This window comes from Astatotilapia calliptera, chromosome 17, assembly GCF_900246225.1.
Source record: "Astatotilapia calliptera chromosome 17, fAstCal1.2, whole genome shotgun sequence".
Taxonomy (NCBI): domain Eukaryota; kingdom Metazoa; phylum Chordata; class Actinopteri; order Cichliformes; family Cichlidae; genus Astatotilapia; species Astatotilapia calliptera.
The window spans coordinates 20,173,623-20,199,040 of NC_039318.1; the positions used below are offsets into that span (position 1 = coordinate 20,173,623).

General features: G+C 42.0%; 1 protein-coding gene across 24 annotated transcripts in view; it reads right to left on the reverse strand.

The window, feature by feature from the left end:
* Window positions 1–4,508: 4,508 nt before the first annotated feature.
* The window catches only part of LOC113009826 (CUGBP Elav-like family member 2), a 236,879-nt gene continuing 215,969 nt past the window's right edge, over window positions 4,509–25,418 (reverse strand). For 5 of the 24 annotated variants that reach the window (XM_026148411.1, XM_026148407.1, XM_026148408.1 and 2 more), the window contains 6 exons: window positions 25,231–25,294; window positions 17,835–17,969; window positions 14,578–14,694; window positions 11,843–12,040; window positions 9,316–9,459; window positions 4,868–6,942 (listed from right to left, as the gene is read on the reverse strand). In XM_026148411.1, coding sequence (XP_026004196.1) covers window positions 6,815–6,942; window positions 9,316–9,459; window positions 11,843–12,040; window positions 14,578–14,694; window positions 17,835–17,969; window positions 25,231–25,294 — 786 coding nt within the window. In that variant the 3' untranslated portion in view covers window positions 4,868–6,814. Of the gene's footprint in view, window positions 4,725–4,867; window positions 6,943–9,315; window positions 9,460–11,842; window positions 12,041–14,565; window positions 14,695–17,834; window positions 17,970–25,230; window positions 25,295–25,418 lie in introns of those variants that run through there. The other 19 variants (XM_026148421.1, XM_026148423.1, XM_026148426.1 and 16 more) reach the window with 11 other exon arrangements.

The window sequence follows — 25,418 nt, forward strand, 5'->3', positions numbered from 1 at the left end:
GCTTCAGCTACACAGTTAGTTCACAGAGAAGGACAGAGAAACCGGAAAAATCTAAACAGCTAAAAGCAAAAATCTTCTAATTAGTTGATCTCTTTATTAAACTAATACATTAATCCACTGAAGGTGACTAAATATTTCTATTCCTTCTTTTTCTATAATTGTCTTATCGTGTAGACGGCACAATACAGAAGTCAAATGAAACTTACCGCTGTTGTATAGACAAACTTGCTAAGAACTATTTATAAAGCAAAAAATGAAAGATCTGACACTCACCTACGCTCTGTTTTTCGGACAAAAAGGGAAAAAAAAGTAAGAAAGAAAGGTAGAAAGAAAGAACAACACTCGAGTGAGGAAAAAGAAGTGAAAGAAATAAAGCCAAAGATCTCCTAGAAAATCTTATATCAAAAGCCAACTTTCTCGATGCCAGCTAGAAATCATACTCGGGGACCAGTCAGGGTCAGGCCACACCACCAGGCCAGACAGCGTTTTTTTGTTTTTTTTTCTAAGATTTTTTTTGTTGTATCCTTTAATCTCCAGTATAAAAAATTCCACTGGTACAAAATGCATAAGTACAATCAGTTGTAGAAATAGGAAAGCCTGCATTTTTTGTACTTTTTAAATCCCATCCAGTGACAGATTTTCGAAGAGTTGTCAAACAAACATACATCACGCTTACAGAATCCACTGAAATGCATTGACTTTGGCTTCTCTCGTGACAATAACTTTGAAAACTACTTGAAAACCTTTTTGAGAATTAAAAAGAAACAAATCAACAACAGCAAACAGCAACAACAACCCCCCAAAAAAGAAAAGAAAATCAGATTATCTCTACAGACAACAAGCTCTTTTTTTACGCCACAGGAAGAGAGAACACACAAAACATTTTTCCTCAAAAAACTTGACATAAGCCATAATGCAAAATAACGACAAGTTCAATTTTTTTTTCCTTTCAGATTTCATTGTTTGATAAATAGCACTTAAGATAATTAAGAAAGAAGGAGAACAGAGAAGTGAACAGTGACAAGATAGAAAGATTACAACGAGCATCGGCGATGACAGCCCCTGAGGCGAGCCGCTCGACAGAAACTCCGTTTCTACGGCCCTGTTGTGCTTCGACATGGACAAAAAGACGAGATGCTTCACACTGAGACTGTGCGACGTGGGGCTTCTGTGCAAGTCGGTGAGATTTGGCAATTTGTCTTTGCTTTTTTGGGACGCTCAGAATGTGGAAAGGACAGCGCTGGAACGAGCTGAAAAAAGGCGCGACTACACGAAACCTGGTCCATCGACGCTGATCTGGGGACTGTCCGGCTTTCGTACAGGTAGCTATGGCTGTTTGTGGCACGCCTCGTGTGTGTGTGTGTGTGTGTGTGTACTGCATTTAGGAAAAAAAGAAGTCTGCTCGCCTCCCTTCGTAAAATCGCATAAAGTTTGGCATCGCGTTTGGTCTCGGAGAGCGGATAATGAAAGCTGTATTGCCTTCATCTCGGCTCTGGCTGTTGTTTCCGCCTGCGCGCGGGACCCCTGGACGTGACGCTTCCCTTTCCAACCAACAAGCGCTTTATTTCCCCCGTCGCTATTCCAATAAGACGTCTCTCCACTAGCCCTGTTTCTAATAACCCCGGTTAGCCTGGGAGACAACAACCAGACGGAGAGGGGCATCCTTCAAACAGATGCCTCCATCTCTCTCGTTCTCTCTGAATCGCCTTCAACTGCTGCGAGGAGCCATTTCAGCCTTCCCGCTGTGGCCGATCGGACGAAATGGCAGAAGAGTGAAAACCCAGACGAGTGAGAGGTTAACGGCACACGAAAGTGAACCTAGACTTGGCACACATCACTGACTGACAACATCTCCTGTAATACTGGTACAACGCTCCCTGGTTAAGGCGACTGGTGAGCTTCTGTAGAAAATAATGCTGCCATCTTTAGTTTTTTTTTGTGTTTTTTAAATTTTTTGTAGTTTTTTTTTTGCAGACCGTAAACTAGGCTTTCAGGGAGGGGGGACGGGGGGCAGTTGAATCGACTGACAACACTGTGCCATGTAAACGGCTCGACTATGATGAATGTCAATAACACACTTTGGCATCTAATAATGATTTTGGCCCGTTTACACCACAAGACTCGCACATGGAGAAGTCTCATGACCGCTTATATAAAAAAGAAGAGGAGGAAACGTCAGAAGGATCAAGTTCGGCGACGGGGAAATCAAATGGGCTCAAAACTTGCTCCGGACCCGTCCCGCCTCACTCCTCTGACCAGCCGACACCGGCGTGTGCTTTTTCCTCAAAAGATCGAAGCTCGTTTGTGAACGAGCGAGTCTTGCCCTGTGCTTACATCATGAAAGCGAGCACGCTCGTCTGAGGTGATACACAAAAAGTAATGATCCTCGCCGTCTGAGACAAACGGCGCAAACTCTGAGACGTTCTGAACTCAACAAAAGGGATAAGAGGGTTCTTGAGAAATAAGGCTTTGTGTATGACTCTCACCTCCATTTTTATTTATTTATTTATCATTTTTGGGGGGAGCTGAGGAGCGGGACGGAGCGCGGGAAAACAATCAAAACAATCCACGCTGAAGCCTGACGTCTGTGTTTGTGTGCGAGATACTGATAGAGAGAGATAGAACAGGAGTGCAAAGATTTGTGGTAAGGCTTTGATGAGTAAAACTGCTGTACAATGGCTAAAAATATCAGTGCGTGACTCGTGTGTGTGTTTTTAAAGTGTGTGTGTGTGTGTGTGTTTGTGCACGCTGGCGGGCGGTAGCGGTTGCTGTAGAGGCTTTCACACTCAGGGGCTCTCATGCACAATAACAAAGTAAACTGTGAGGTCTGCACGAGAGTGTGTGTGCGCATGTCCGTGTGTGTATGAATGTTTGTGTGTGTATAGATATATATATGACACATGGGCACTTTTTTTCTTTTTTTGTTTTTTTTTTTGTTACATCTTTACAAAGAAAAAAGCAAACATGACATTTTCAGGCAACAAGACCACAGAATAGCAAGTTAACAAACTTTTTTTTTAAATCTATATTTTTAAATATGAGGGATCCATACAAAACACTTATAATAAAATACCCATGTTATCAAATAATTTCACAAGAAATACACTGACGCGCTAGGCAGGAAGTACCTTTCAGAATTTGGCACTGAACTCCACTGATTTTGTCTTTTTTTCCTTTATAAGACATTTTGCTGAACAACAAAAACACATCTAAATATTGTTTCCCACGAGAGAAATAAAATAATAATGACATTGATGCTTCACAAGCTGACATTTTATATATATATATATATATATAGATATATTTATATTTATATATATTTTTAGGAATTTCATATAGGTAATTAACCAACAGGAAATTTAGCAAATAGGGACTCCTTAAAAAAAAGAAGAAGAAAATTATAATAAAAAACAAAGTAACTGTTATAGTAATATGAAAGGCTTTGTCTATTGTTCAAGTAAACTGATTTTTTTTAGTCTTCTCTTGAAAAACATGAGACATTTAAGACCGTTAGACTTGTGATGAAACCACAACTAAACTCACGAGAAGCACCGACGTTAACGCGGGTTACAGGTATCGTAGTATTTTTTTTCCTCTATACATTTAAACAGTAGAAAATATAGGTCATTTCATCATGTGCATTTAAACCACGGATTGTCTATCTGTGAGTCAGTTCAGCAAAAGGTGACACAAGTAGGTAGCATTTCTCCCCCCCAAACAGGGCAAATGTCGTTTTTTTATTTTTACCTTTAAACTACTCTAGAAAAAAGTGGTTCTATATATAGACTTTGAATGAGAAACAGAGCCACTTAAAATGGCCTTATCAAAAAACTTTACACTGCCTGAAAAATGTAAAAACCATTAGAGAGCTCTGAGAGAGTCTAATATTGATCAGACAGTTTTTATTCAAAACTGTTTGGAAGTAGTCTTATTTCTCAGAGAAACTGACGCCGACTGCTTCTGGCCCGCGCTCTTGTGGCTTTTTTTGTGTGTGTTTTTTGTGTGTTTTTTTTTTCTCCTCTCCATCGGCACCAGAAGCAAGAAGACGCGCCAATTCCTGTTGTGAACTTTCAAGTTTACTTTAAATGAAGAAGGAAGGAAAAGGAACTGACATAATAATAACAACAATAAAGAAGAAAAGAAGAAGAAACAAAAGAAAAAGACACTGTATGGAAATCACTTTGCCACAGGTTGTTGTTTTTTCTCAAAAAGAAAAAAAGGAACATTTTTTATCCATAAAAATCTCAGTCTTTTTTTTTTGTTGTTTTTCATACGAATGCAGCTTGTTGTTGTTCACATTGATTCATTTACCCACACCTCCCTTATCGCCTCCCTCCCTCCCTCCCTGAAACCCTCCCGGAAAACAGATCCAAATGAGGTCACATGCAAAAAAACAAAACAAAAAACAACAACCAAAAACAAAACAACAAAAAAACATAAAAAGACCAAAAAGCAAACAAAAAAAAAGTCCAAAAAAGCTAAAAGTTCAAAAAAGGTCAGTAGACGGCGGTGGCGGAGGAGGAGGAGAACCAGGTTATGATCAGGTGAGCTCGGAAAAGACATCAGAAAAAACAATGACGGGGGAGGAGGAGGAGGACGATGGCACTTTTTTTTTGGTGGGTATTTTTTGTTTGTTTGTTTTTGTTTAAAGTTTTGTGTTTTTTTCGACACCACGGAGACATGCTAGGCAAACGATGAGCTAACAGGCATGGAGATGGGTTGTTCTAAAAGGGGGAAAGAAAAAACGGGAGAGGAGAGAGTTACACACAGAGAGCCAGAGCACCACACCACTACAGCATTTCTTTTTTTATGTAAAAAAATAAAATAAAATGAAAAATAATTAAATAAAGGAGAAACAACAACAACAAACAGCAAACAACAACAAACGAACAACAATGCAAAACAGCAGAACAGCAACACCACTCACTGATTTCATCTGCAAATATTTTAGCTTTAAATCTGTTTTTTCTTGGGTTTTTTTAGTAATATAAAATGATATTGATGTTTCAAGTCTATATACTAACAAGCAACAACACACGTTCACTCATTCGTACGTACGCGCACACACAAAAAACAACAAGAAATAAACAAAGGAGCACCCAAAGCGCTATCCATCAGATCCCGGATGGATGTTCATTTGGGAGAATTTTTTTTTTTTAAGACGGGGAACGGGTGGGGAGGTTCTTTTAACTCGTTCCTTTCTGCTTTCAGATCTTTGTAAAAGTCGGCAGGTAAAGGAGGGGCTACGAACAAACAAAAAAACACTCAAAACAAACAAAAAAATTATGAAATTAAAAAAAAAACGCAAGGAAAAAGGTTGAAATTCGACAAGTGAAAGAAGTAGTCCCACTATGGATGGAGAGAGGGAGAGAGTGGTAATAAGAGAGAGAGATGGATGGATAGATGGGTGGGTGAACAGCACAGAGAGGAGTGTGGTGGTGGTGGTGCTGGTGGGAGGGGCGTCGAATGGCGGCGAAATGTTTTGGTGACTGTGGTTTTCTGCACTAAAAAAAAACACCAAAAAAACACCAGAGAACCCAATTCCACGAGACTTCTCCACAAGGGTCTACTTTATAATGATGCTGTATACTTTATAGGAGTCCAATAACTTAACGATAGGCAATAAATAAAATCCTTTTTCTTTTAAATCTGAGGCAGTAAAAATGCTGTATAAAAATAGAACTGCTTTTTTTACAAATAAAATTTACAGGCCTGTGGCTTTCTGTACTTTGAATTATTTTTTTTAATCTTTCAAACAAACATCAAGTATTTTCAGTTTACCCCCTTAACCCATAAACTCTTTTATTATTAGTAGTAGTAATAGCATTGTCATAGCCTTCATCAAATTCTGGATGTTATTTTGAAAATGCTCTACATGCTGTAATATCTCTTTCACAACAAAGACCAATGTGATCTGACCCAGAAATGTGTTTACTAATTATTCATTTTTACCTTTGAGAAATAAAAAAATTCTTCTTTTTTTAAAATTTTCACATAAATAAAAGCTGGAGTATGCGTGTTTGTTTTCCTTCCTGCGGCGGTAGACTGTAACTGTACGGCAGGTTGATGTTACCACTGACTATACTGTAAAAGAGGCCACTAAAAGTTTTGCAGCCTTTGCTCCCGGGTTGCCAGCAGGCGTAGAGGGGTTTTTGGAGAAGCAGCGGCGGCCTGCAACCAACACCGCGGAGGTCAAAGGTCGAATGTGCATATCGGCGTGCGCGTCAAAATTTTTTTTTTAAAAAGTAGTAAAAAAAAAGAAAAAAAAGTAATAATGAACCATTCACCAGGCCTCAGGTTCATAATGAGAGAGAGGAAATAAAAAAATCTTCATGGCTCCTTTGTCTTTACGTCTGTCCTGAAAAAAGTATAAATAATCACCGAGAAAAGTTTTAAATACCTGCGAAGCAAAAAATCGGAAAAAAAAGCTACTTTCTTCCATTATTATTAAAAAAAAGAAAGAAAAAATTGCACAAAGTAATGGTGGTAATGGAAGCGTTCATGTGTGTCAAAAAAAACTGTAATAAATAATAATACTTGAACATAAGAGTCTCCAAAAAAGCAAGAAAAAAAAAGAAGGAAAAAAAAAAGAAAGAAAACAAGGCGTGTGTCTCCCTCAGGGTGGTTGTAGGTCGTCTCCCCCTCCCTCCCACATCCCCTCCCTTGAACCCTCACCCCCGAGTCCCTGTGTAGAGAGGTCGTGGCTCGGTTTGCTGTTTTTTTTTTCATTTTCATCATTTTTGTTGTTTTTTTCTGTGGGGGGACTTACCCTAGCAGTGCTAACATGGGGAGCAGATAGACCCTAGTGCTAAGATCAGTACGGTTTGCTGTCGTTCTTGGAGCGCTTCAGCTGCACCTTCAGCCGCTTCATGCCAATCTGGAAGCCGTTCATGGCCTGGATGGCTGCCTGTGCCGACACTGGATTGTCGTAGCTGACGAAGCCTGTGAGGGGGCGCAAGAGAAAAGTGGACGGTTAGAGGAAAAGTTAGAAGAAGGTCAGTTGTGAAGAAACTGTATTAAAATAACAACAAGAAGGCTTTTAAAACATTATTGAGTCAGACTTTCAAGCAGCCTAACATTGGCCTACTTCATCCCCAACCGGCCATGGCAGAAGGCTGCCCCTCCCTGAACCTGGTTGTGTGCTCGGTTTCTTCCTGTTAAAAGGGAGTTTTTCCTTCCCATTGTCACCAACTCTTTGTTTAAAAGTAGTCATCTGATTGTTGGGGTTTCTACCTAATGTTGTAGGGTCTTTTCCTTACAGTGTCAGTTGCCTTGAGGCAACTGTTGCTGTGATCTTACCTGCATAAATCCTACATCGCCTTGTTCTCAAGTTATCACATTCGATTTTCAGAAAACTTGCTTGACCTTGAGATCGATGTCACTGATTTTAACTTGTGTGAGATTTTTACTAGATGCATCTATGGTATCAATTTAAAGCTACAGTGTCGCCTTGTTCTCGAGTTCTTGCATGACAAAAATACTTCACAAGGCATCCTTACCTTGTTTCTGGGTCTTTGATATGTTTAAAAACACTCCGGGTACACAATAAGACAAGATTAAACTGTAATGATGGCCTAAGGGATGTTCGTTCGTTGCATCAACAAAATAATAAGAGACTACAGCAACAAACAAACAAACAGATTGTAGGTAGCATTAAAGCACAGATTTACTTTGGCAAAGGCCACTTTTGATTAAAAAAGTAAAATTAAAGGTTTTGGTGCGGACTGTGGTATATACTAAGATTTATTTTTCTATCTTCTCCGCAAAAAGTCATTTTTGTTTACGCTAACGCTTCCCTTCCCCCTGTAATATCTGCAACCTCTGAAGCTGACAGTAAACTCCTCGTCTCGCTTGTCTCACATCCATCCCCGCAAACCATTTTCTGACAAGTACCAGACGGTAGTTTTTTCCTGGATCCATGCTTGATTTAGTTCTGTTTTCCTTAGTTGCTGCTTGTGGATTGGATATGTGTAATATTTAGGTTTTGATTTCCATACAAATGCAAATCTACACGGTATTTGCCCTGGATTTACTCTAGTATTTAAAAAAAAAAACACACACACAAAAACATACCAGTAAGGAAAACGTCAATCCAGATGGAAAGGAGGCACTGAATTCTTCTTTGTCAAGCTTTTCATGCAATTCCCTAACAGTTCCTTCTAAAGTTCCCTGGAAATAACTGTGTAAATATGAATTACTTATAGAAGATAGACACAATGGTTTGAGACGGCAACTCAAATTTGCACTTAGTTTACAGAGCTATTAAAGTATTACTAAGACTCATTCAAATCCAGGTAAATTCAGGTATTAGTGGGATGGCTCTTCTCTTGAATTGTCAGCAGTGTATGTTGGCGATTCATCTGCATTACGTCAGGACTTATAATAATAAGTACCAAATGAATAACTTCCAGGAACTTTCTGAAGAACCTTGCCATGAATGTTTCTCTTTTCTTTGGTACTTGAAGCAAAGCACCACAAAAATAAAGGCTGATCCAATAAAAAATAATGTTCTTGGTAATAGCTCAGACATGTTCTGGAAACTGGCCATCGGAGGACAACCTCCCAGTGGAAAACTTGATCATTTTCGGCTTTATGAGCCGATTATGAGAGCCGGAAATCATCACTATTTTTAGCAGAAGTGTCTCCTGCCACATTTGTGTCATGTGGGAAGGATGGTAGAGTTGGGTAAAACTTTATAAATTGTCTATTTTTGATAAGCGCGAGGTTTCCTAATTGTTTGCTCTTTCAGGTACGTTGCTCAGCCAGATAAGATCTTATAGAAATCATTGCTCTGTAATTATTGCTTAAATATTGAAGTTACAGCTATTCAAAGTCTAACAAAACATTAGATGTGAGTGCAACAGTCATGTTGTACACTGACAGACTGTACATAAAAGATGGTTGTAGCCACCAACGTAGCTACAGACCAGCTCATTGTACCTTGTTTTAAAGCCTTGAAGTGGGCAATCTATTCATTGCTTTCTTTATGCTTACAAACTAAAATGTGATCCAATTCCAAGGTAGCCTTGCTCTGTGGCTTATTGTGTTTTTTTCTGGCCTTTTTTAACCCTAAACGCGACCATCATTTAGAAAATGAGCATCATGTTGTATTAAGTAAGAAATCTGTCCCTTCTGATATCAGAAGAAATGCAGATAAGGCACTTTGATACAACGTCCATCTTTTATGCACAGTCAGAACTTGCCGTCCTTCAGATTTGTTCCCTTCAACAACAACCCAGCCCCTGATTTATGACACAGTCAAGAAAAAGAAATAATTCCAGGCATTTGTGTGCGTTTTGGTTTTTGCTGCCGTACCGAAGCACTTGCTAAGGTTTGTCTGTTTGTCGATGAAGACTTTGGCAGAGACCACATTTCCGAAAGGCATGAACATCTGCAGTATGTCCTGGTCTCCAAACTCCTGGGGCAGGTGGTAGATGAACAGGTTGGCACCTTCAGGACCTGAGGTGGAGGAGGGGTGGGGGATATGCAGAGCAGATATGAGGTCAGTATAGTTTTTCCATTTAAGCAAACCTGCAGCAGAGGGAGCGCTGCACTGTGGCTGTCGTCATAGGAACTCGGCACAAGCACGCCGCTTCCCACAATGTCCCATGACCTTGGGTTTGTTATTGAATTTAAACAGCATTCTGCAATTGTATTGAAAATACAACAAAGATGAAAGCTTTTGGTTTTCAGCTAAATAATTATATTTTGGTTTGCTTCAAACAAAAGTAGTTCCCTATTCTTTTGCTTTTGATTTATTCATTCTCTCAGCCGCATGTAGTCTCTCTTAAGAGGGGTCATAGGGTGCCCTCCTACCCAGCCTCTATCGCACATTCTAATAATTCTAATAGGTCAGATCTCTCAGAATCATTTAATATGCTCTCCACAGCTAAATGAAGCAGCGAGGGAGCCCAGTGTTTGGCACATCTTTGTTCTCCCTGAGGGGTTTTGAACTCCTGGATGGACTGTCAAAGAAAGACAGCTTCTTTACAAATTTATCTTCGCTGCAAGCCGAGATGAGAAGTGCACAAACAAACAGTATGTGGCTCTATTTGTTTTACTAGACATTTCATCATCTGGTTTGTATTCAGCGCTGTCGTCTAAAGCTTTTGGGTAAATTTAACTTCAGCTGCCAGGTTCTGTACGTCGGCGGCACTTTGCAGAAGCGCTGATGTGCAGGCTGACCAGTTTTCACATTTTCTCTCTCAGACGTTGTAATAAAAGTATTGATCAGAATCCAAGAGAGGTCTGATTAAACACTCCTTTTTTTTTGCTACAAAAACAATGTGAAATGAGTTATTATAAGTGAAATAAAGGACATAAAAATAGGTTTGGTCCAGTTGTAAAACAAGGAATTTGGTTTTAAGAGATGAGGATGAACTTTTTTATGAACTGAAACGTTGTTTAGTTTTAAAAGTAATTTTTTTTAAACTCTTTGCCCACGTTAGGACAACATTTGACTATTTTGCAATTATGAGTTTCAAACCTCAGAATATACACTAAGTTGCCAAAGGTATTCAGTCACTCATCCAAATGACTGAATTCAGGTGTTCCACTCCCCTCCCTGGCCACAGGTGCATAAAATCAAGCAACTAGGCGTCCAAACGGCTTCTACAAACACCTGTGAAAGAATTGGTCGCTCTCAGGAGCTCAGCATGGTACCATGATAAGATGACACCTATGCAACAAGTCAAACAAAGTGGAAGTGATTGGTAATGATAGCAACTCAGCCATGAAGTGCTAGACCATGTAAAATAACAGAGTGGGGTCAGCAGATGATGAGGCAGATGGTGCACAGAGGTCGCCAACTTTCCGCAGAGTCAGTCGCTACAGACCTCTAAACTTCATGTGGTCTTCAGATCAGCTCAAGAACGGTGCTTACAGAGCTTCATTGAATGGGTTTCCAAGGCCGAGCAGCTGCATCCAAGCCTGAGATCACACCTCTCTGTCTAACAATATGATGGATGACTCTAAGTTTGGCGGTTACCAGGGGAACGGTACTTGTCTGGGGGCGATTATGGCGTGGGATTGCTTTTAAGGAGTTGAGCCTCTCAGTTCCAGTGAAATGAACTCTTAATGCTTCAGCATACCAAGACATTTTGGGACAATTTCATGTCCCATCTTTGTATGAACAGTTTGGGTTGACCAACATGACTGCGCACCAGTGCACAAAAGCGAGGTCTACGAATACATGGATGAGCAAGGAGGTGTGGAAGAACTTGACTGCCTTGCACAAAGTCCTGACCTCAACCCGACACAGCTCACAAATGTGCTTGTTGAAGAATGGTCAGAAATTCTCACAAACACTCCCAAACATTGCGGAAAGCCTTCCCAGAAAAGCTGGAGCTGAGAATGAGATGTGAAGGCAGACAAGCGAATACGTTTGGCAACATAGTGTATCAAGAAAGTCGTGGTTTGACGACGATGAGAATAGTTTCCAGATTTCTCCACTAACATCTGATGCAAACCCTGCCACTTTGTTCTATCAGCAGGCGTGAACTATGACAGAAACCTTTCAGTTCAGAAAAGAGCTTCAAGGGCTACAACTAGTAGACTTTCAAGGGGTAAAGAGTTAAAAAGCCAATTTTTTATGTTTTTAGCACAGATTTTTATTACTTGATAAAAACTAACATTTTATCAGGACATTACACCACAACACTATAACTTTATAGAGTCTACTCGTGATTTCAGCGCTGAGTTTAAATGCCCGTTTGCTTTTTTGAAGAGCAAATCCTGGAGGAGACGCACGTTTAGGGGAAAAAAGTTGCTGCTGTAAACACTCTCAAATCTAACTCCCACTGAGCAGCACTGATGTGCAGACATACAGCCTTAGGCTACTGACCCTCTTTCTGGCTGCCGGCAGCCCCTTGCTGCTGCAGCAGGGACTGGCTGTAGAGGGTGGGCAGCGCTGCGGCGGCGTACTGCTGGATCCCTGAGTAAGCCTGCGTCAGCGCGTCCATGGTGCCTGCCGTCCCGTTGGTGAGCCCTGCGCCGCCCAGGCCTCCGTTTAGAGCCGCCATACCTGAGAGCATTTGAGCAACTTTACATAAAACCCAACAATAAAGAAAGAAGAGTGCACTTACTCATTAGCGCTCCCACTGAAGGTTGTGTTTTTTAACCACACATACACACACACACACCCACAAGAACATACAGGACACGAGACACACAACACACAAACACCGACAGCTACGCTGGACCATACTGTAAATTGCACTCACATCGACACGCACACACACACACGCACAAACAAACAGAGGACCAACCGTGTGACAAGAAAACACAAAGGACGAACACATACAAGCACAGGACACACACAGAGGATTCATTTAAACACGTTAAAGTATGAAGGAAGCTGATGACAGCCAGAGCTGCACGGGTATCTCGGAGTAAAAAGCATGCAGCGCTGCATGCGCACACACAGAAACACACTCGGAGACCACAGCAGCGTCGACGGAACGACAAAAATAAATAAATAAAATAAAAAGAAGATGAAAAATTATCTTTCGCTTCATTCAAAGTGGCGTTGTTAAACAAATACTGGGGTGCGATCATGTGTGCTTTTCCTGCCCGTGACGGCTCTCTTTAGGGGTGAAGACAGGCACGCGGCGCGTAAAGGGTAGGCGGGGAGGGGAGGGGAGCGTGGCGATTTTAAAAAGTGAAGGAACACAGCAGTAACACTCATTAGCTGCATGTAACGGCTTAATATCACAACGGAGGGCAACTTGTCAGAGGGGGTCTGACACTGGCTCGGCGTCCTGTCGCCTCGCCGTCAGACACAGTGAAATAAATTATCACCGCGGCGCTCTGGATTATAGGTCACTCATTTATTCAGGAATAATTGCACCAGTGACCTTTGCAATTCAATTAAGGCCTAGATGTGTTTAAATGAGGGCGGTTGTTGGTGGTGGGTGGGTGAGTGGGAGGAAGGATGCGCTAAGAGGAGAGAAGGGTTAGTGAGGACAAAATGGGATGCAAAATGAAAGCGACCCATTCGGCTCAGAAGGACGAGCACGTGTGTGTGTGTGTGTGTTTAGACATGTTCTGTGTTTTTGTACCTGCGTGCGCTCGAGTAGACGCATATATAATTTACACAGCGGACACAGCTAGTCGAACCGAAGAGCGGTAAAGGTCAGGGGAGAATAATGTGGTGGAAGAGGCTGGTTGTACAGGATCTCTGCTGTCATAACAGCTCTGATTAAGATCCCAGCCCCGTCTCCCCGGAGGTCAAAGGCAGGACGCGCACCACACGGCTCGGCAGATGCCAGAACGCCACACAGGGCGGCCGTGCGGTCGATACGATCCACATGTGGAAAGAAACATGTGTGTGACTCGCTTAAACTTAAAATGGATTAATGAACCACCCAGCTGTGTTAATGCTTTGACAGCAAATTAGACTATTTTTTTTTTACTTCGAAGAAAGAAAAAAAAAAAAGAGTCTTATTTAGCTTTTATTATTGGGACAAAAACAGCCTTTTTGGGCCCTCTTGTGCAACAAAATGATCAAATATTGTATTTCCTAGCGTGACAGCAGCCTGAAAAAAATTGCGGTTTCTCCTTTTGACATTTAAATGATCAAATTTGAGTTTGTTTTGTGTTAAATTCTAACACAACACATCTACCTTTTATATTTTTGGCATGACATTGAAAAGATTTGTATTTACCAGCCAGGAAAATTGATAGAACTGCATTGTGAGGGTACAATTACAACATTTACATAACAGTAAATGTGAAATTGGCAGCTAACCAAAGGAAGAATTACAATTTTGGCCTTTAGCCCCCCGTGCAACTTGTCCAAACCGCTTTGCGGAAACAACAGAAAACACAACAGTGACACAACAAATCCAACACGATGTGAAACGATGACACAGCGACAGCCTTTGTTAGGCAACGAGCAGCACGCCAACTACGCCAGGATGGCACACCGGCACTCTTACAGCAAGCACAACCCGGGACACAACCAGGAAGCGGATGAAGAGATGAGTGGAGGAATGGATGAAATATGTGTTGGCAGGTGATTTTATGCAGTAGCCGTCTTTAAAAGAGGAACAACCATTTATTTTTTAAGTCAAACTGAGACACAGAGAGACGACGGGAGGAACCAAACTCTGGGAATTTTAGCAAAAGCGGGAATACCGAAGCATCACGCTGTCTTTTTTCTGTTTCAGAAGAAGGCCAAGTGATGCATGGTGATAGTCAGTTTCAACATTTCTGATATTTGTATACTTAGGAATAGCCGTTCGCATTAGAGTTGGACAAACGTATGGATTTTTGATATACTCGTTCTTCGTTCAATGAGATTAAATATTGATTTTCTTTGGCATGCATTTTACTCCTACTACCAAATCTGCACATTCTTGGTTCCAGCAGATTTAAATGCAGAGTTTGTTTAACGTACAAGTGAATCATTCAAAGTCATCAGAAACCCCATTTGAGTCAACCCCCCCGACAGCTGCGGCTACGTCTCTCTGCACTGACTCACAGGCTTTGCGGTTGTGATGTCGCCGTTGGTTGTGTATGATCAGAGGTGGAGGTGGAGTGGCTGATGGCAGGGTGAATACTCACTGTTAACGCTACCTGCTAGTGCATTAATGTTGTTCAGGCCCACAGTTGCTCCTGCCAGGCCCTGCAGGGTGCCCAGAGAGGTCAGAGAGTTCATGGCGCCAGCGTTGGAGCTGGCTGTGGTGCCCGCTGCTGGGGGAAGAGGAGGAGGAGAAGGAGGAGGAGGAGGGATAAGGACAGAGGTGAAGAGGGAGAATAGGAGACAAAAGAAGTGGACATGTTACATAAACATATAGAAAACAAAGCAACAAGGTTCCTTGTGTAGAGGTTCAGGCTTTTGCATAGCTTGATCTTCATTTAAAGCAAACAGTAAGTGCTCCATTGTAGCAAATTAGCATCAGCTTTTGGTGCATTTATCACAGACAGTGATGACAAAGAATTTGGAAAGAGATGTGCTACACAGACCAAAGGGAGCTGGCTCAGATTACTTCCTGTAAGTTCATCTCTTTAATGGCTGCACGCTTCAGTTTCTTGAAACTTGGTGGCAAGCTGAATCACAATAATCGGTCATTACTGAGCCTAAACATTTACTACTTCTAGACATGAACTACATAGAGTAAAAGGTAAAAAACAACAACAAAAAAACAGGCACTGGTTTGGCATCAAGAGACTAAAAATGCTGTCCAGTTCAGGCTTTGTCTCTCCCAAAAAACGTGAAATGGACACGCATGCAGAAGTTGCATTATCAGCAGGTAATGTGTGTGTGTGAGTGAGCGATGAACCAAACTTCTAAAACAAAGCTTTAATTTGAACCCCACTTGAGAGAAAAACGTTTTGCCCCACAATGTGCAACCTGGGGCTGAAGAAGCTGCTGAAATTCTTTAGTCTAACTAAAAAACTACAATAACCTAAAACTAACATTTGGAAATTGGACTTGCCAGGACAGAATGCTTGTTAGACATGTCGGGCTCCTCGTGCTGTAGTGTCTCCTGAAGGGCTCAATTTCCTGCTTTGACAGCATATTAAAACTTGGCTTCAGCTCCTTCACAGTGCGTTCTCTACACTGCAGCTTTTTGCTAGCAGTAGGAACTGACAAGGAGGCACCTTCATGTAATGCAAATCAGTGACGAGGAAGGAGCTGTGGCTTGATTGTCCTTCGTTTTTTTCTTCTTCTGTCTTTTAGAGCAATTAATATGACTAACTTATTCATGCAAATGCAGGTTTGCAGATGTTTCTGTGCATATTTTTTTTTCTCAATTTGAGACCGAGACTCCTTTCTTCAACGGGCAAAGAGAAAAAAGCTTTGTGAGCTCGTGGCGACGATGAATGCCGAGAGGCTGATGGAGAAATCACTTCACAATTTGTTTATCTCTCGAGTTCAGCCGGTGTGAATGGAGAAAAGGGAGCATCTCTCTGACAAGAAGCACCACGGTTCAAGGCAGAAAAGATCTTAATAAAACCAATTCTCCTCATAGTTGCACCGTTCCTTTATGAGTGTTTGATCTGATGCTATACTGATGCTTAAACATGCTACAAGTGGCACCTTTAATTAACCTTTACCAAACAAGCAGTGGCACCTTGACCTTAAATATATTAATCTATAGAAGTGTATGGAGATGATAACAGAATTCTGCATGGTATGTTGTGCACCAAAGCAAGTATACTGCAGGATTGCTGCAATCGAGGTAATGCTGTAAGAGCATTACATAAACATAAGGACAATCCAAAGAAGCACAGATATGCACAGAATGCATATAACAGTCAAACCTCAGAAATGTGGACTATAATTAAATGACTTTTCCCTGGTTTTATTTTAAATCAACTGAAACACCCAAAAACAGCCAACGGGCGATGGATGAATAGACCACAGCTGGACGCAAACTCACGCACACATACACCTGAACACGCAGTGATGGCAAATGTGTGGACAAACTGGTGGACAGGTAGGATGGGGTGGGTAGGGAAATGTGGTGCACAAAGCCTTCGATCTCATTCTGCTTAGAACAAAAACAATTTCTTAAAAAAGTATTAATTTACCCTTGTTTTCATGAAAGCGATGCCAACAAAGCAGGACTGCGGCTGAACACGTTAAGAAATGTTGCGGTAAAAGGAAGCGTAATGTCAGCACACGGCCTGTCTCCATGCAGAACTGTCTATATTTATCAAAACTGGCGTGACGTTTTCAGTTTCATGCAGTATATGCCGCCACTCATTCACAAAGAGCGGCTCAGCCTGAGTGCGTACTATTCAAGGTTGGACTGACATTCAGAGAGAGAGAGAAGAAGAAGAAGAAGAAGAAGGAGGGAGACACAGGCGGGAATAAAAGAGAGAAGGTGAAAAGTATGGCGAGAACGAGACGAGAACGGGCGTTCACGCCAAGCGCAGATCAGCTCGGTGAAGGCAGGAAGTGGGATGAAGAGGCGCAAGTGTTAACGAGGGAGGAGGGGGGGGGGGTGCGTATGGGAGGGGGGGGGTAGTTTTTCATATTCATGCTCTGTTGGGAGTGCGCACCAAAAGAGACAGCAAAACCACGGCTGCTGGAGCGAGGCCGAGCCGACATGAGAAGGGAGGATGACGGAGCAGAAACAGGGAGCTTGTCAAAAGCGGGGCAGCAGGAAAAGACGAGGGCAACGAGAAGGAACACAAGGAGAGGAGAGGAGAGGAGGAGGGGCAGCGCGAGTGAGAATGAAGAAGAGGTAGGAGGGGGGAGTCTGAAGGTGATGATATTTAACCTTAGCCGGGTTCAGGAGGTTTTTAAAACCCACAGCTATGAACACAGAAACAACACAAACAAACGCCGTCCGCTGGGAAAGAAAACCAGTCTGCTGCTCTAAAAAGTTTCTACAATGTCTCCAGAGCTGGTGAGGTGAGGCATGAACAAAGAAATCGACCAAAAAAAGGACGGAAGAAACACACATAGGTCTAAACCTGACGGGAACACTTAAGCACGAAAACGCACATACATGCGCGCGCACCATGGACAGCGCATGTGTATCACAGGATGGCATGGCTGTGGGGCGACATGGTGAGGGAGGTGAGGCAGGCAGGCAGCGGGTGAGTAACACAGCATGGTGTCTGTCTTGATATGAAGGTGGACACACACACATACACACACACCATGGGAATGTGCCAGAAAGAAGGTCAACAACACTGACGGGGATCCAAACAATGAGGATGTTTCGGCAGTAATGGTGTCGGTGATGATGCGGCGGGGATCGTGGGACGACAACAGTGGCAATGGTAACGATGGAGAGCGAAGGACGCAGGCAGGCGTCGGGCCCTCCACCCTCCCCCGGCGCTGGACCCCCCAACCTGAGTGGCTGTGGCGTTACCTGGGCTGGCCAATGCTCCCAGGGAGGCGGCGTTGGAGGACAGGGGGTTTGCGGTGGAGGGGCTGGCTGAGTTTTGGGCCGCCGCCGCTGCCGCCGCTAAAGTGGCCAGGTTCTGCAACTGCAGAGCACTCATACCTGGAGAGAGGAGCCAGAGAGGGTGGTGTCAAACCTGGGGCTGAGGCGTGGCTGGGTCGCCTGGCTGGACCGGGACAGCGTACCAGAGGACAGCACTGAACACACGTTAGCTGCTGGGCGTCCGGAGGTGTACAGCAGTGGAGTGTGTGGATATCCTGCACATGTAAACCTTGAAATGCTCTTTATTTGAGGTCTTTGTGAAGAATCTGTAGCGTGTGCAGGCAAACACTACAGAAGCTGATTTTGCTAATAAGTCCCCAAAGTGTCTGAATCAGTAAAAAGCAGCTGTTGCAGTGTTTTAGGTTTGGCGCGTTTCTCTGAGGCGGAGCTGCTCCGGAGGAAGAAATCATCTCAGCGATTTAGTTAATGTTATATATTTTTTTATATTCAAGAAGCATTAAAGCTCAGCGGAGAGGGCTCAGACAATGCAGGAGGAAACTAACCTTCCTACAGTGCTTATATGGGCTTTTTAGCCAATTATACCACTTTAGATTCAACAAGAGCTCCGAGTCTGCTCAGCTAACTCATGCTTCTATAAATAAATGTCTGCCAGCTCAACAAAGACCATCACATCTATATCACAGGGTAATGATGGGAGCTTTTATGATATTGTAGTTCAGAGGATGAAACTAAAGGGCACCACACATTGGAACTGGCCTATATCGGCCTTGTTGACTGATGTCAACCTGTACCAGTTTGTTTGATAGTTTGCAGGTATCAAGGTGCAGATGTGGAAAAAGCCCATAAAACTCTTACGTTTATGCAAAAAACAGAACACAAAACTATTTTTGCACCAGCAAATTGCCAAAATGCCATTTAAACGATCAAAATAGGCACTTAATGTGAGAGTCAATGAATCCTTAAAAGCTAAAAGTTCAGTTTTTAAGTAAATTAGTAAACATGACACTGAATTGAGTTAAGGGCCAAAGAAAGACTAAACATATGGGTGTATTCATATCAGCTGGGCTCAGAGACTTCAAATATAAAAATCTGGATGAAGTCCCATCATCCTCCTGAGGCTGGAGCTCTTGTTGGGACCTATTTTTAATTTTTCTGAGCTATTTGGGATTAGGTGGACCATCGTCTTTCAAATAATGTTTAAAAAGTACAACCTTGCATGGGGACAGTGGGTTTATGGTACATTATAAATTCATCATTGTCACAAGGTACAAAACACTTCGAATTTATAGAAAAGCATAAATATAATGACCCCGTGTGAGGATGTGTGAGGGTCTCAGGAGGGTTAAGAAGTAGAAAACAAGAGGAGACACGTTGCTTATACTCTTATGCTTATACTGTCAATGAAAAGAAGCCCCTGCTTTATTTTATATTCACTGTAACTAAGAGTGGGACCAGAATTGAGAAAATTATCATCATGTTTTATTAAATTTGACTTACGGCTCAGTCACAGTAGAGGGAAAAATGAGGACCGCAAACTCACTGCGGCTACGGAAAATCTGGGAATTTGGTGACTGAGTTCAAGCAGTTGTTGGAATCAACTGGTCGCCCAGATGTGCAACATCCTCACCCTCTGGTGGGAGGTAACTGGTCTCCAAATGATCATGGTCTGATTGAACTGACTGCATTCGCTTTAAAGGTGTGGAAATAACTGTCATCTAATATAGCCGATCGTCAACATGTTGCAATCAATCTGAGTCAGTCTGTGCAACTTGCCTGCAATATATATATATTTTTTGCAGTAGTGGACTCTTAAGGTAAGGTTACTGAGCGCCTACGTCATCGCGCAGTTGAATCACCGTCCTTGAGCAACTACGTCACTATATCTGGAACCATTTCTGTTTCTCCAAGGTTCAGTAGTTAATGTGACTTTCTCTGAATGCAAGTGGCAAGATTGCAATTTTAATTGTCAACTCGACCTAATTCAAAGCAGACAGAGTCCGTCTTGTTTCTGCTTTATCGCCGTCCTGATGCACCAAAGTCGCTTGGAGGATGGCACCTGGCTGCGAGTGCTGCCAAGGCTTGGTCTGCTTCTTTGAAGGCACCATTTCAGAGGCAATAAAACTTCAAGTTCATGACATACTGTCCCAATAATTTTGGTCATGCAACCCCTATTTTCCCTAATGTGACTGTGGCGTTAAAACTACTGATTGAGGCCATAAATTCCAGCGGAAAGTATTTACTGAGATCATAAATCGAATGAGAAGTAAGTTTCCATTAGACTTTACTAGATGAGTCACTCCCTGCTGGCTATTACAAACAATGACCGTTTAGAGTACCTGGACATTATGCAGTCTACGGCTGGCCCCTATGTGATGCCAAATGATTGAAGCCTTCCCCTTTAAACTAAATATTAAAGCCCTCTCCCTTTCAGCAGTCACCCTCTATTTCAGGGACCCCTGAAGGCTGAACTCTCCTCATTGTTAATCTTCTTTCTGGCATTAAGCATACGGCCTGTACTTAAGCATAATTAATGCCTATGTGCCAACGCCTAAATGATGGCGAAGCAGAGGCTATAAAACACTGTCTGTGAGCACAACTCAACCTTTCACCTCACTCCACAAATACGCGCGTGTGTGTGTGTTAGTGTGAGTGTGTGTGAGTACAAAACCTCCGAAAGCAAACAGTCATCAGAGCAGAAAGTAAAGGTCTTACCACAGAGATGCTTCCTCTGCCTCGTGTTAAAAGGGTGGACACTGTCAATGTGAGGTGTATGCGTCGTATATACAGTTTGCGTGTATATACCGTACCATGAGATTACACGCACACACACACACTCTTGCACACGGATACAAATAAGACACACACGAACAAGACACCATGAAGAAAATCCATCTTGTTTGACACCGTGGTGAATGCTTAGAGGTTCTACAAAGATATCCTTCACCCAGACAGTCAAATTGAACGCAGCCAATGACGACAGATATCGAGGTGCTGCAGCAGGAAGTGTGTGTGTTGTGTGTGTGTAAACAAAGCTAAAGACACCAAGCGCGCGAGTGTGCCTCTGCACGCATCTGAGTTTTTCCCCCACTCATCTGCGCTTACTTGCACCGAAGCCAAAACCAATCTCGTTTGCAAAGCGATTTTCTCCAATTTTCCGTCGTACATCACAACCCGAAATGGATTTCTACTTCTGCGCAAAGGTGGGGATAAAAACCGCCGCCGCTCTTTCTATCGCATCCCATGAAACGCACGCTCCAGCCTAATTCAAACAGTGTTGTTTTTCCAGATAAGGCAGACAATGCGCCACATGAGCGAGGAGATATGTGGTTTCAGCGCTGCTGCTAGATCTCATTTCTGACTCCACGGAGCAGGTAACACAGAGGGAAGGCTGTTTACAAGAGCTCTCATTCATACCTCTTTATTATAATCGAAAGTATGTTTTTATTTTGCAGACCTCCTCCTTCTCTATGTGTGAGGCAGAGATCCACAAACACGCTCGAGTGTGTTTACAATGCTAATAAATGGTCATTGTAGAGAATCACTTCACTTTTACCTTCGCTGCGCTTTTTCCCCCCACCTTCGTTTGTTTCCTCCTTTCCTTTCCACTTTTTTCTTTCCTCATCTTTCCATCATTGTCATTTTCCTTTTTCTGCCCTTGATTTACTTTCTTCTTCTCTACTTTGGTTCTTATGTATGTTTCTGCTTCTTTAACTTTCATTTTCTTATTCTTTCATTTCCTCATCTTTTCCACATTTTTTCCTTTTATTCCCTCTTCTTTTCCTCGCTTTCATTTCCTACTTTCCTTGCTTTTTAATTTCCTCCCTATTCTTGCTTTACATTTTCCTTTCCCTTCTCTGCTTCATTGCTCTCCCTTCTTTCCTATATCCTGACCCCTTCATCTATCTTTCCGTACTTGCCCATTTCTTATCTTCCTTTTCCCTACTTCCCAATTTTCGTACTGGCCTTTTCCTCCCTCGTCTACATTTTTAGCTTTTCAGTACCTCATTTCCCACCAACCCTTTTCCTGGTCCATTTTTCCAGCCTTTCTTTTCTCTCCCTCAGTCGATGACAAAGACAATTCTAGCAGCTCCCTTTTGTCTCTATCTTTTGCACTCATTGCAACCTCTTTTCTGCCTTTTTTCTTCTTTTCTACACCCATTCTTACTTGCATTTGTCGAAGACAGTCACCCTCATTGAACCAGCATTTATTTTCAAGCCAGTTATGAGAGAAAAGGAGCAGGCCAAGAGATAAAAAATAACTGGGCTAGAGAGGAATAAAGCGGAGACAAAGAAAGAGAGATCGTATGAGACAAATTCATTCTATTTTCCACATTGGGGCCGGGGTTTCAGGGCCGGCCAGATGGTTCGCGAGTGTGTGAGTACATATGTGTGCAGGGATGCACGTGTGTGCGTGTGCGCTCCCTGCAGCTTGTATGGCAGCACCGGCCTGCACCAGGCTGCCGTTGGCTGCATCTAATTGAATGCTCATTGGTGTAATTGAAGCCTCTCAGCTCTGCAGCTCCTCGTGTTAAAGACTGGGACCAGATGTCATTCAGCTGTCTCACATCTCCTGCCAATCACTAATACTCGCTCCCTCTCCCTTCTCGCGCTACGCATCGCAGATGGAGGACCAACAGATCTCCAGATTCAGACACCGTTACTCACTCGCCGCTCCAAATCCTAAAGCCTGTTTGTCAGCGTGAGTGTATATTCGAAAGGAAAATGTATGTTTGAGCCCAACGGCAGAAAAATTTAAACAGCTGCGGGGAAACTGCGAGGCACTGCAACTCAGGGGAACGTGACAGAACACGAGAGGAGACAAGACGGGGCTCGCCACTTTAAAAAAGTCTTATCACGCTCGGATCCTTTGGCAGTTTCTTTATGCGCGCTAAACAACATACAATTAAAAGCTGACACCTCGCGAAGAAAGCGAACCAAAGGAGGGCAGAACAGTCGGAGTGCGAAGGCTGGAGGGAGGCGTAAAGGGGAGATGAAGAAACTGTGAGTGAGGAGGGTGGGAGGTGGGGGAGAATCTGCAAAAAGGAGGCTTAAAATAAAAAAGCAAGAAAGAGGAGACGAGTTTAATGGAAAGAGAGAAGAAAGTTGAGATGATGAGTATCCACGAGTGCCTGAAAGTCTTAAATAACCCAAATTTTAAAGCCCTAAAAATTATATTTCTTAAATACAGAGATTTTATCTTGTTCAACATTTAATAGCAGAGCTTCTTGGCGAGCTCAAGGCTTAGATTAATACAGAACTGGGTTAATACAATATGCATTTTTTATTGCTGCAGCTTCACTTAGGAGAATTACTGTCCCATACCGCTTCATTTCCTGTCTTCACGTGTTGGAAAACCTTCACTGGCTGTTATTTGACTGCGCTTTGTCTATTGAAGGATTATGCAGATTAGTGCATATTTAATGAGATAATGCCTCATGTGCATGTAACTGTCCAAATGTAAGTCAGCACCTGGGGAAGTTTCCCGATAATGAAAATTTCTCCCCGTAAATACTAAAAATAATAACACTAAAATATTAAAAATTATAGTTTTACATACTTTAAGCCTAACATCTACCTAACATCTCTGATGTTTAGAGCATCCAATAAAATCAAAATGTTTGATTATTTCTAGCAGATTTCCAGGTTTTATCTGAAGTTCGGTTTTCTGGTCTGGAGAAATTCGCGCATATTTAGGTAGATAATTGCCTAATTTGCAGATTTAAACATAAAATTTCAGAATGCTTGCAACATGGAAAATATTTGTGTTAATGTAAGGAAACTATTGAGGAAGTTTAATTATGCTATGCTGCTTATAGGTCATTCAGGGCCTCATTTATAGAGCACTTTACTCAAAAACATGCCAAAAATGTACTTTTTTCTGTCTGCTGGGAGTAAAAGACATTTGCCGTTCAAGGTATTTCCACTTCATGCACTGTTCAAATTTCTGTTTTGAGAAAAAAAATGCAAACAGGCACATATTTATATGGGTAAATGCCTGATTTGCATAAAAACATAAACATACAAATGTCAGACCGGTTGCAACATGGAAAATATTTGTGTTAATGTAAGTTAATAATATAGGTTTACATTTCTCCCCATAAATACTAGGATCCAACATTCACAGCCAAGTATTACTGAGGTTTTATTGCTAAGAATGATTAAAAAGATTGACCTTCTCTGACTGAGTGTTTTTTGTTTTATGAAGTGATAAAAAATCTTTTTTGACAGAATCACTTCTGTTAAAATATTTGACTTTTGGTGAACTATTCAATATTTGAATTTCTATTCAAGAAAAGTATGCAATTCAGCACATATGTAGGCATGTAATATTTAATTTATACATTTAAAAATAATTTTTCAGTAAAGTTCAGACGCAGAAATAATTGTCTACATGTAAGTAACCAGCTGTGAAAGTTTCATGGTGATACAGGCTTGTAAAAATCCTCTAGGTCGCCAATAATTTGTAATATATATCATGCAAATTTACATTAAATCCACTAGCACTTACATCAATGAAACTTTCTGATTATATGCTGCATATTTTTATGGAAATTCTTACTCAAATGTGATTCGGAGCCTCATTTATACAAGATTTTATTCCCAAAATGTATTTTTTTCTTGCTGCTGGGAGGAAAAAAAAGCCTTTGGACAGTAACTAAATTAAAGAGTACATTTTTAACCTGGCTTTATCTAGTCTTTAAATTTCTGTTCTGGAAAAGTATGTAAGCTGGCACATATTTAGATAATGAATCATTTTCATATTTAAACTAGAAAATGTGTAATACATAAAATATTTTTCCAAAACGAAGCCAAGTTTTGCAGCGACATCTACTAGGTAAAAAATTTCAGCCTGCTCCCTTGTAGTGTCTTCCCTAAGCTCAATTCCTTTAGAGTGAACAAAAGGCTTAACTTTGCTTTGAACCTGCAGATACTCATGAAAGAAAGTATGGAAGTGAAGATGATAGATCAGAGGCCCTCCACAGGAAGAGAGCAGTAGATGGCGCCAGCCTGCAGTGCAACAAATCCACCAAAGGTGCCCACTTTTAACCATTTTCTGTGCTCCTTTTTCTTTCTCTTTCCTCCGTTCTGTGATTCATCCATCCCCGACAAAGCCTCAGTGCTACTGTTACACGCCCAGGGCACAACTCTTGTCTGGCCTCATTAAAAGATCAAGACAAATCTTAGCAACAGTTAATAAATCTTCAGGGCAAAGATCTCTCTTAACTCCACCACGCGAGTTCATCTGTTATGCTCTTTGGTCCTGTTTTAGAAGTCTGTGGGAAAAAAAAAACAGAGAGGCGCAACAAAGAGTCCACTGCCGTGGTAGATCTGTGAGTCTATCGACTGATTTTTGACTCACCGGCCATCTGCTGGATCCCGCTGAAGGCTCCTAGGTTACCAGAGGAGGCTGCTTGCTGAAGCAACTGGAGAAAGAAAGAGAGGCGAGGGGGAGAAGGGAAAAGAGGAGAAGAAAGTGAGCCAGTGGATACCGACAGCTGAATACATGTCTATACTATGCAACAGTGAGAACTAAACTTGTAATGAGCG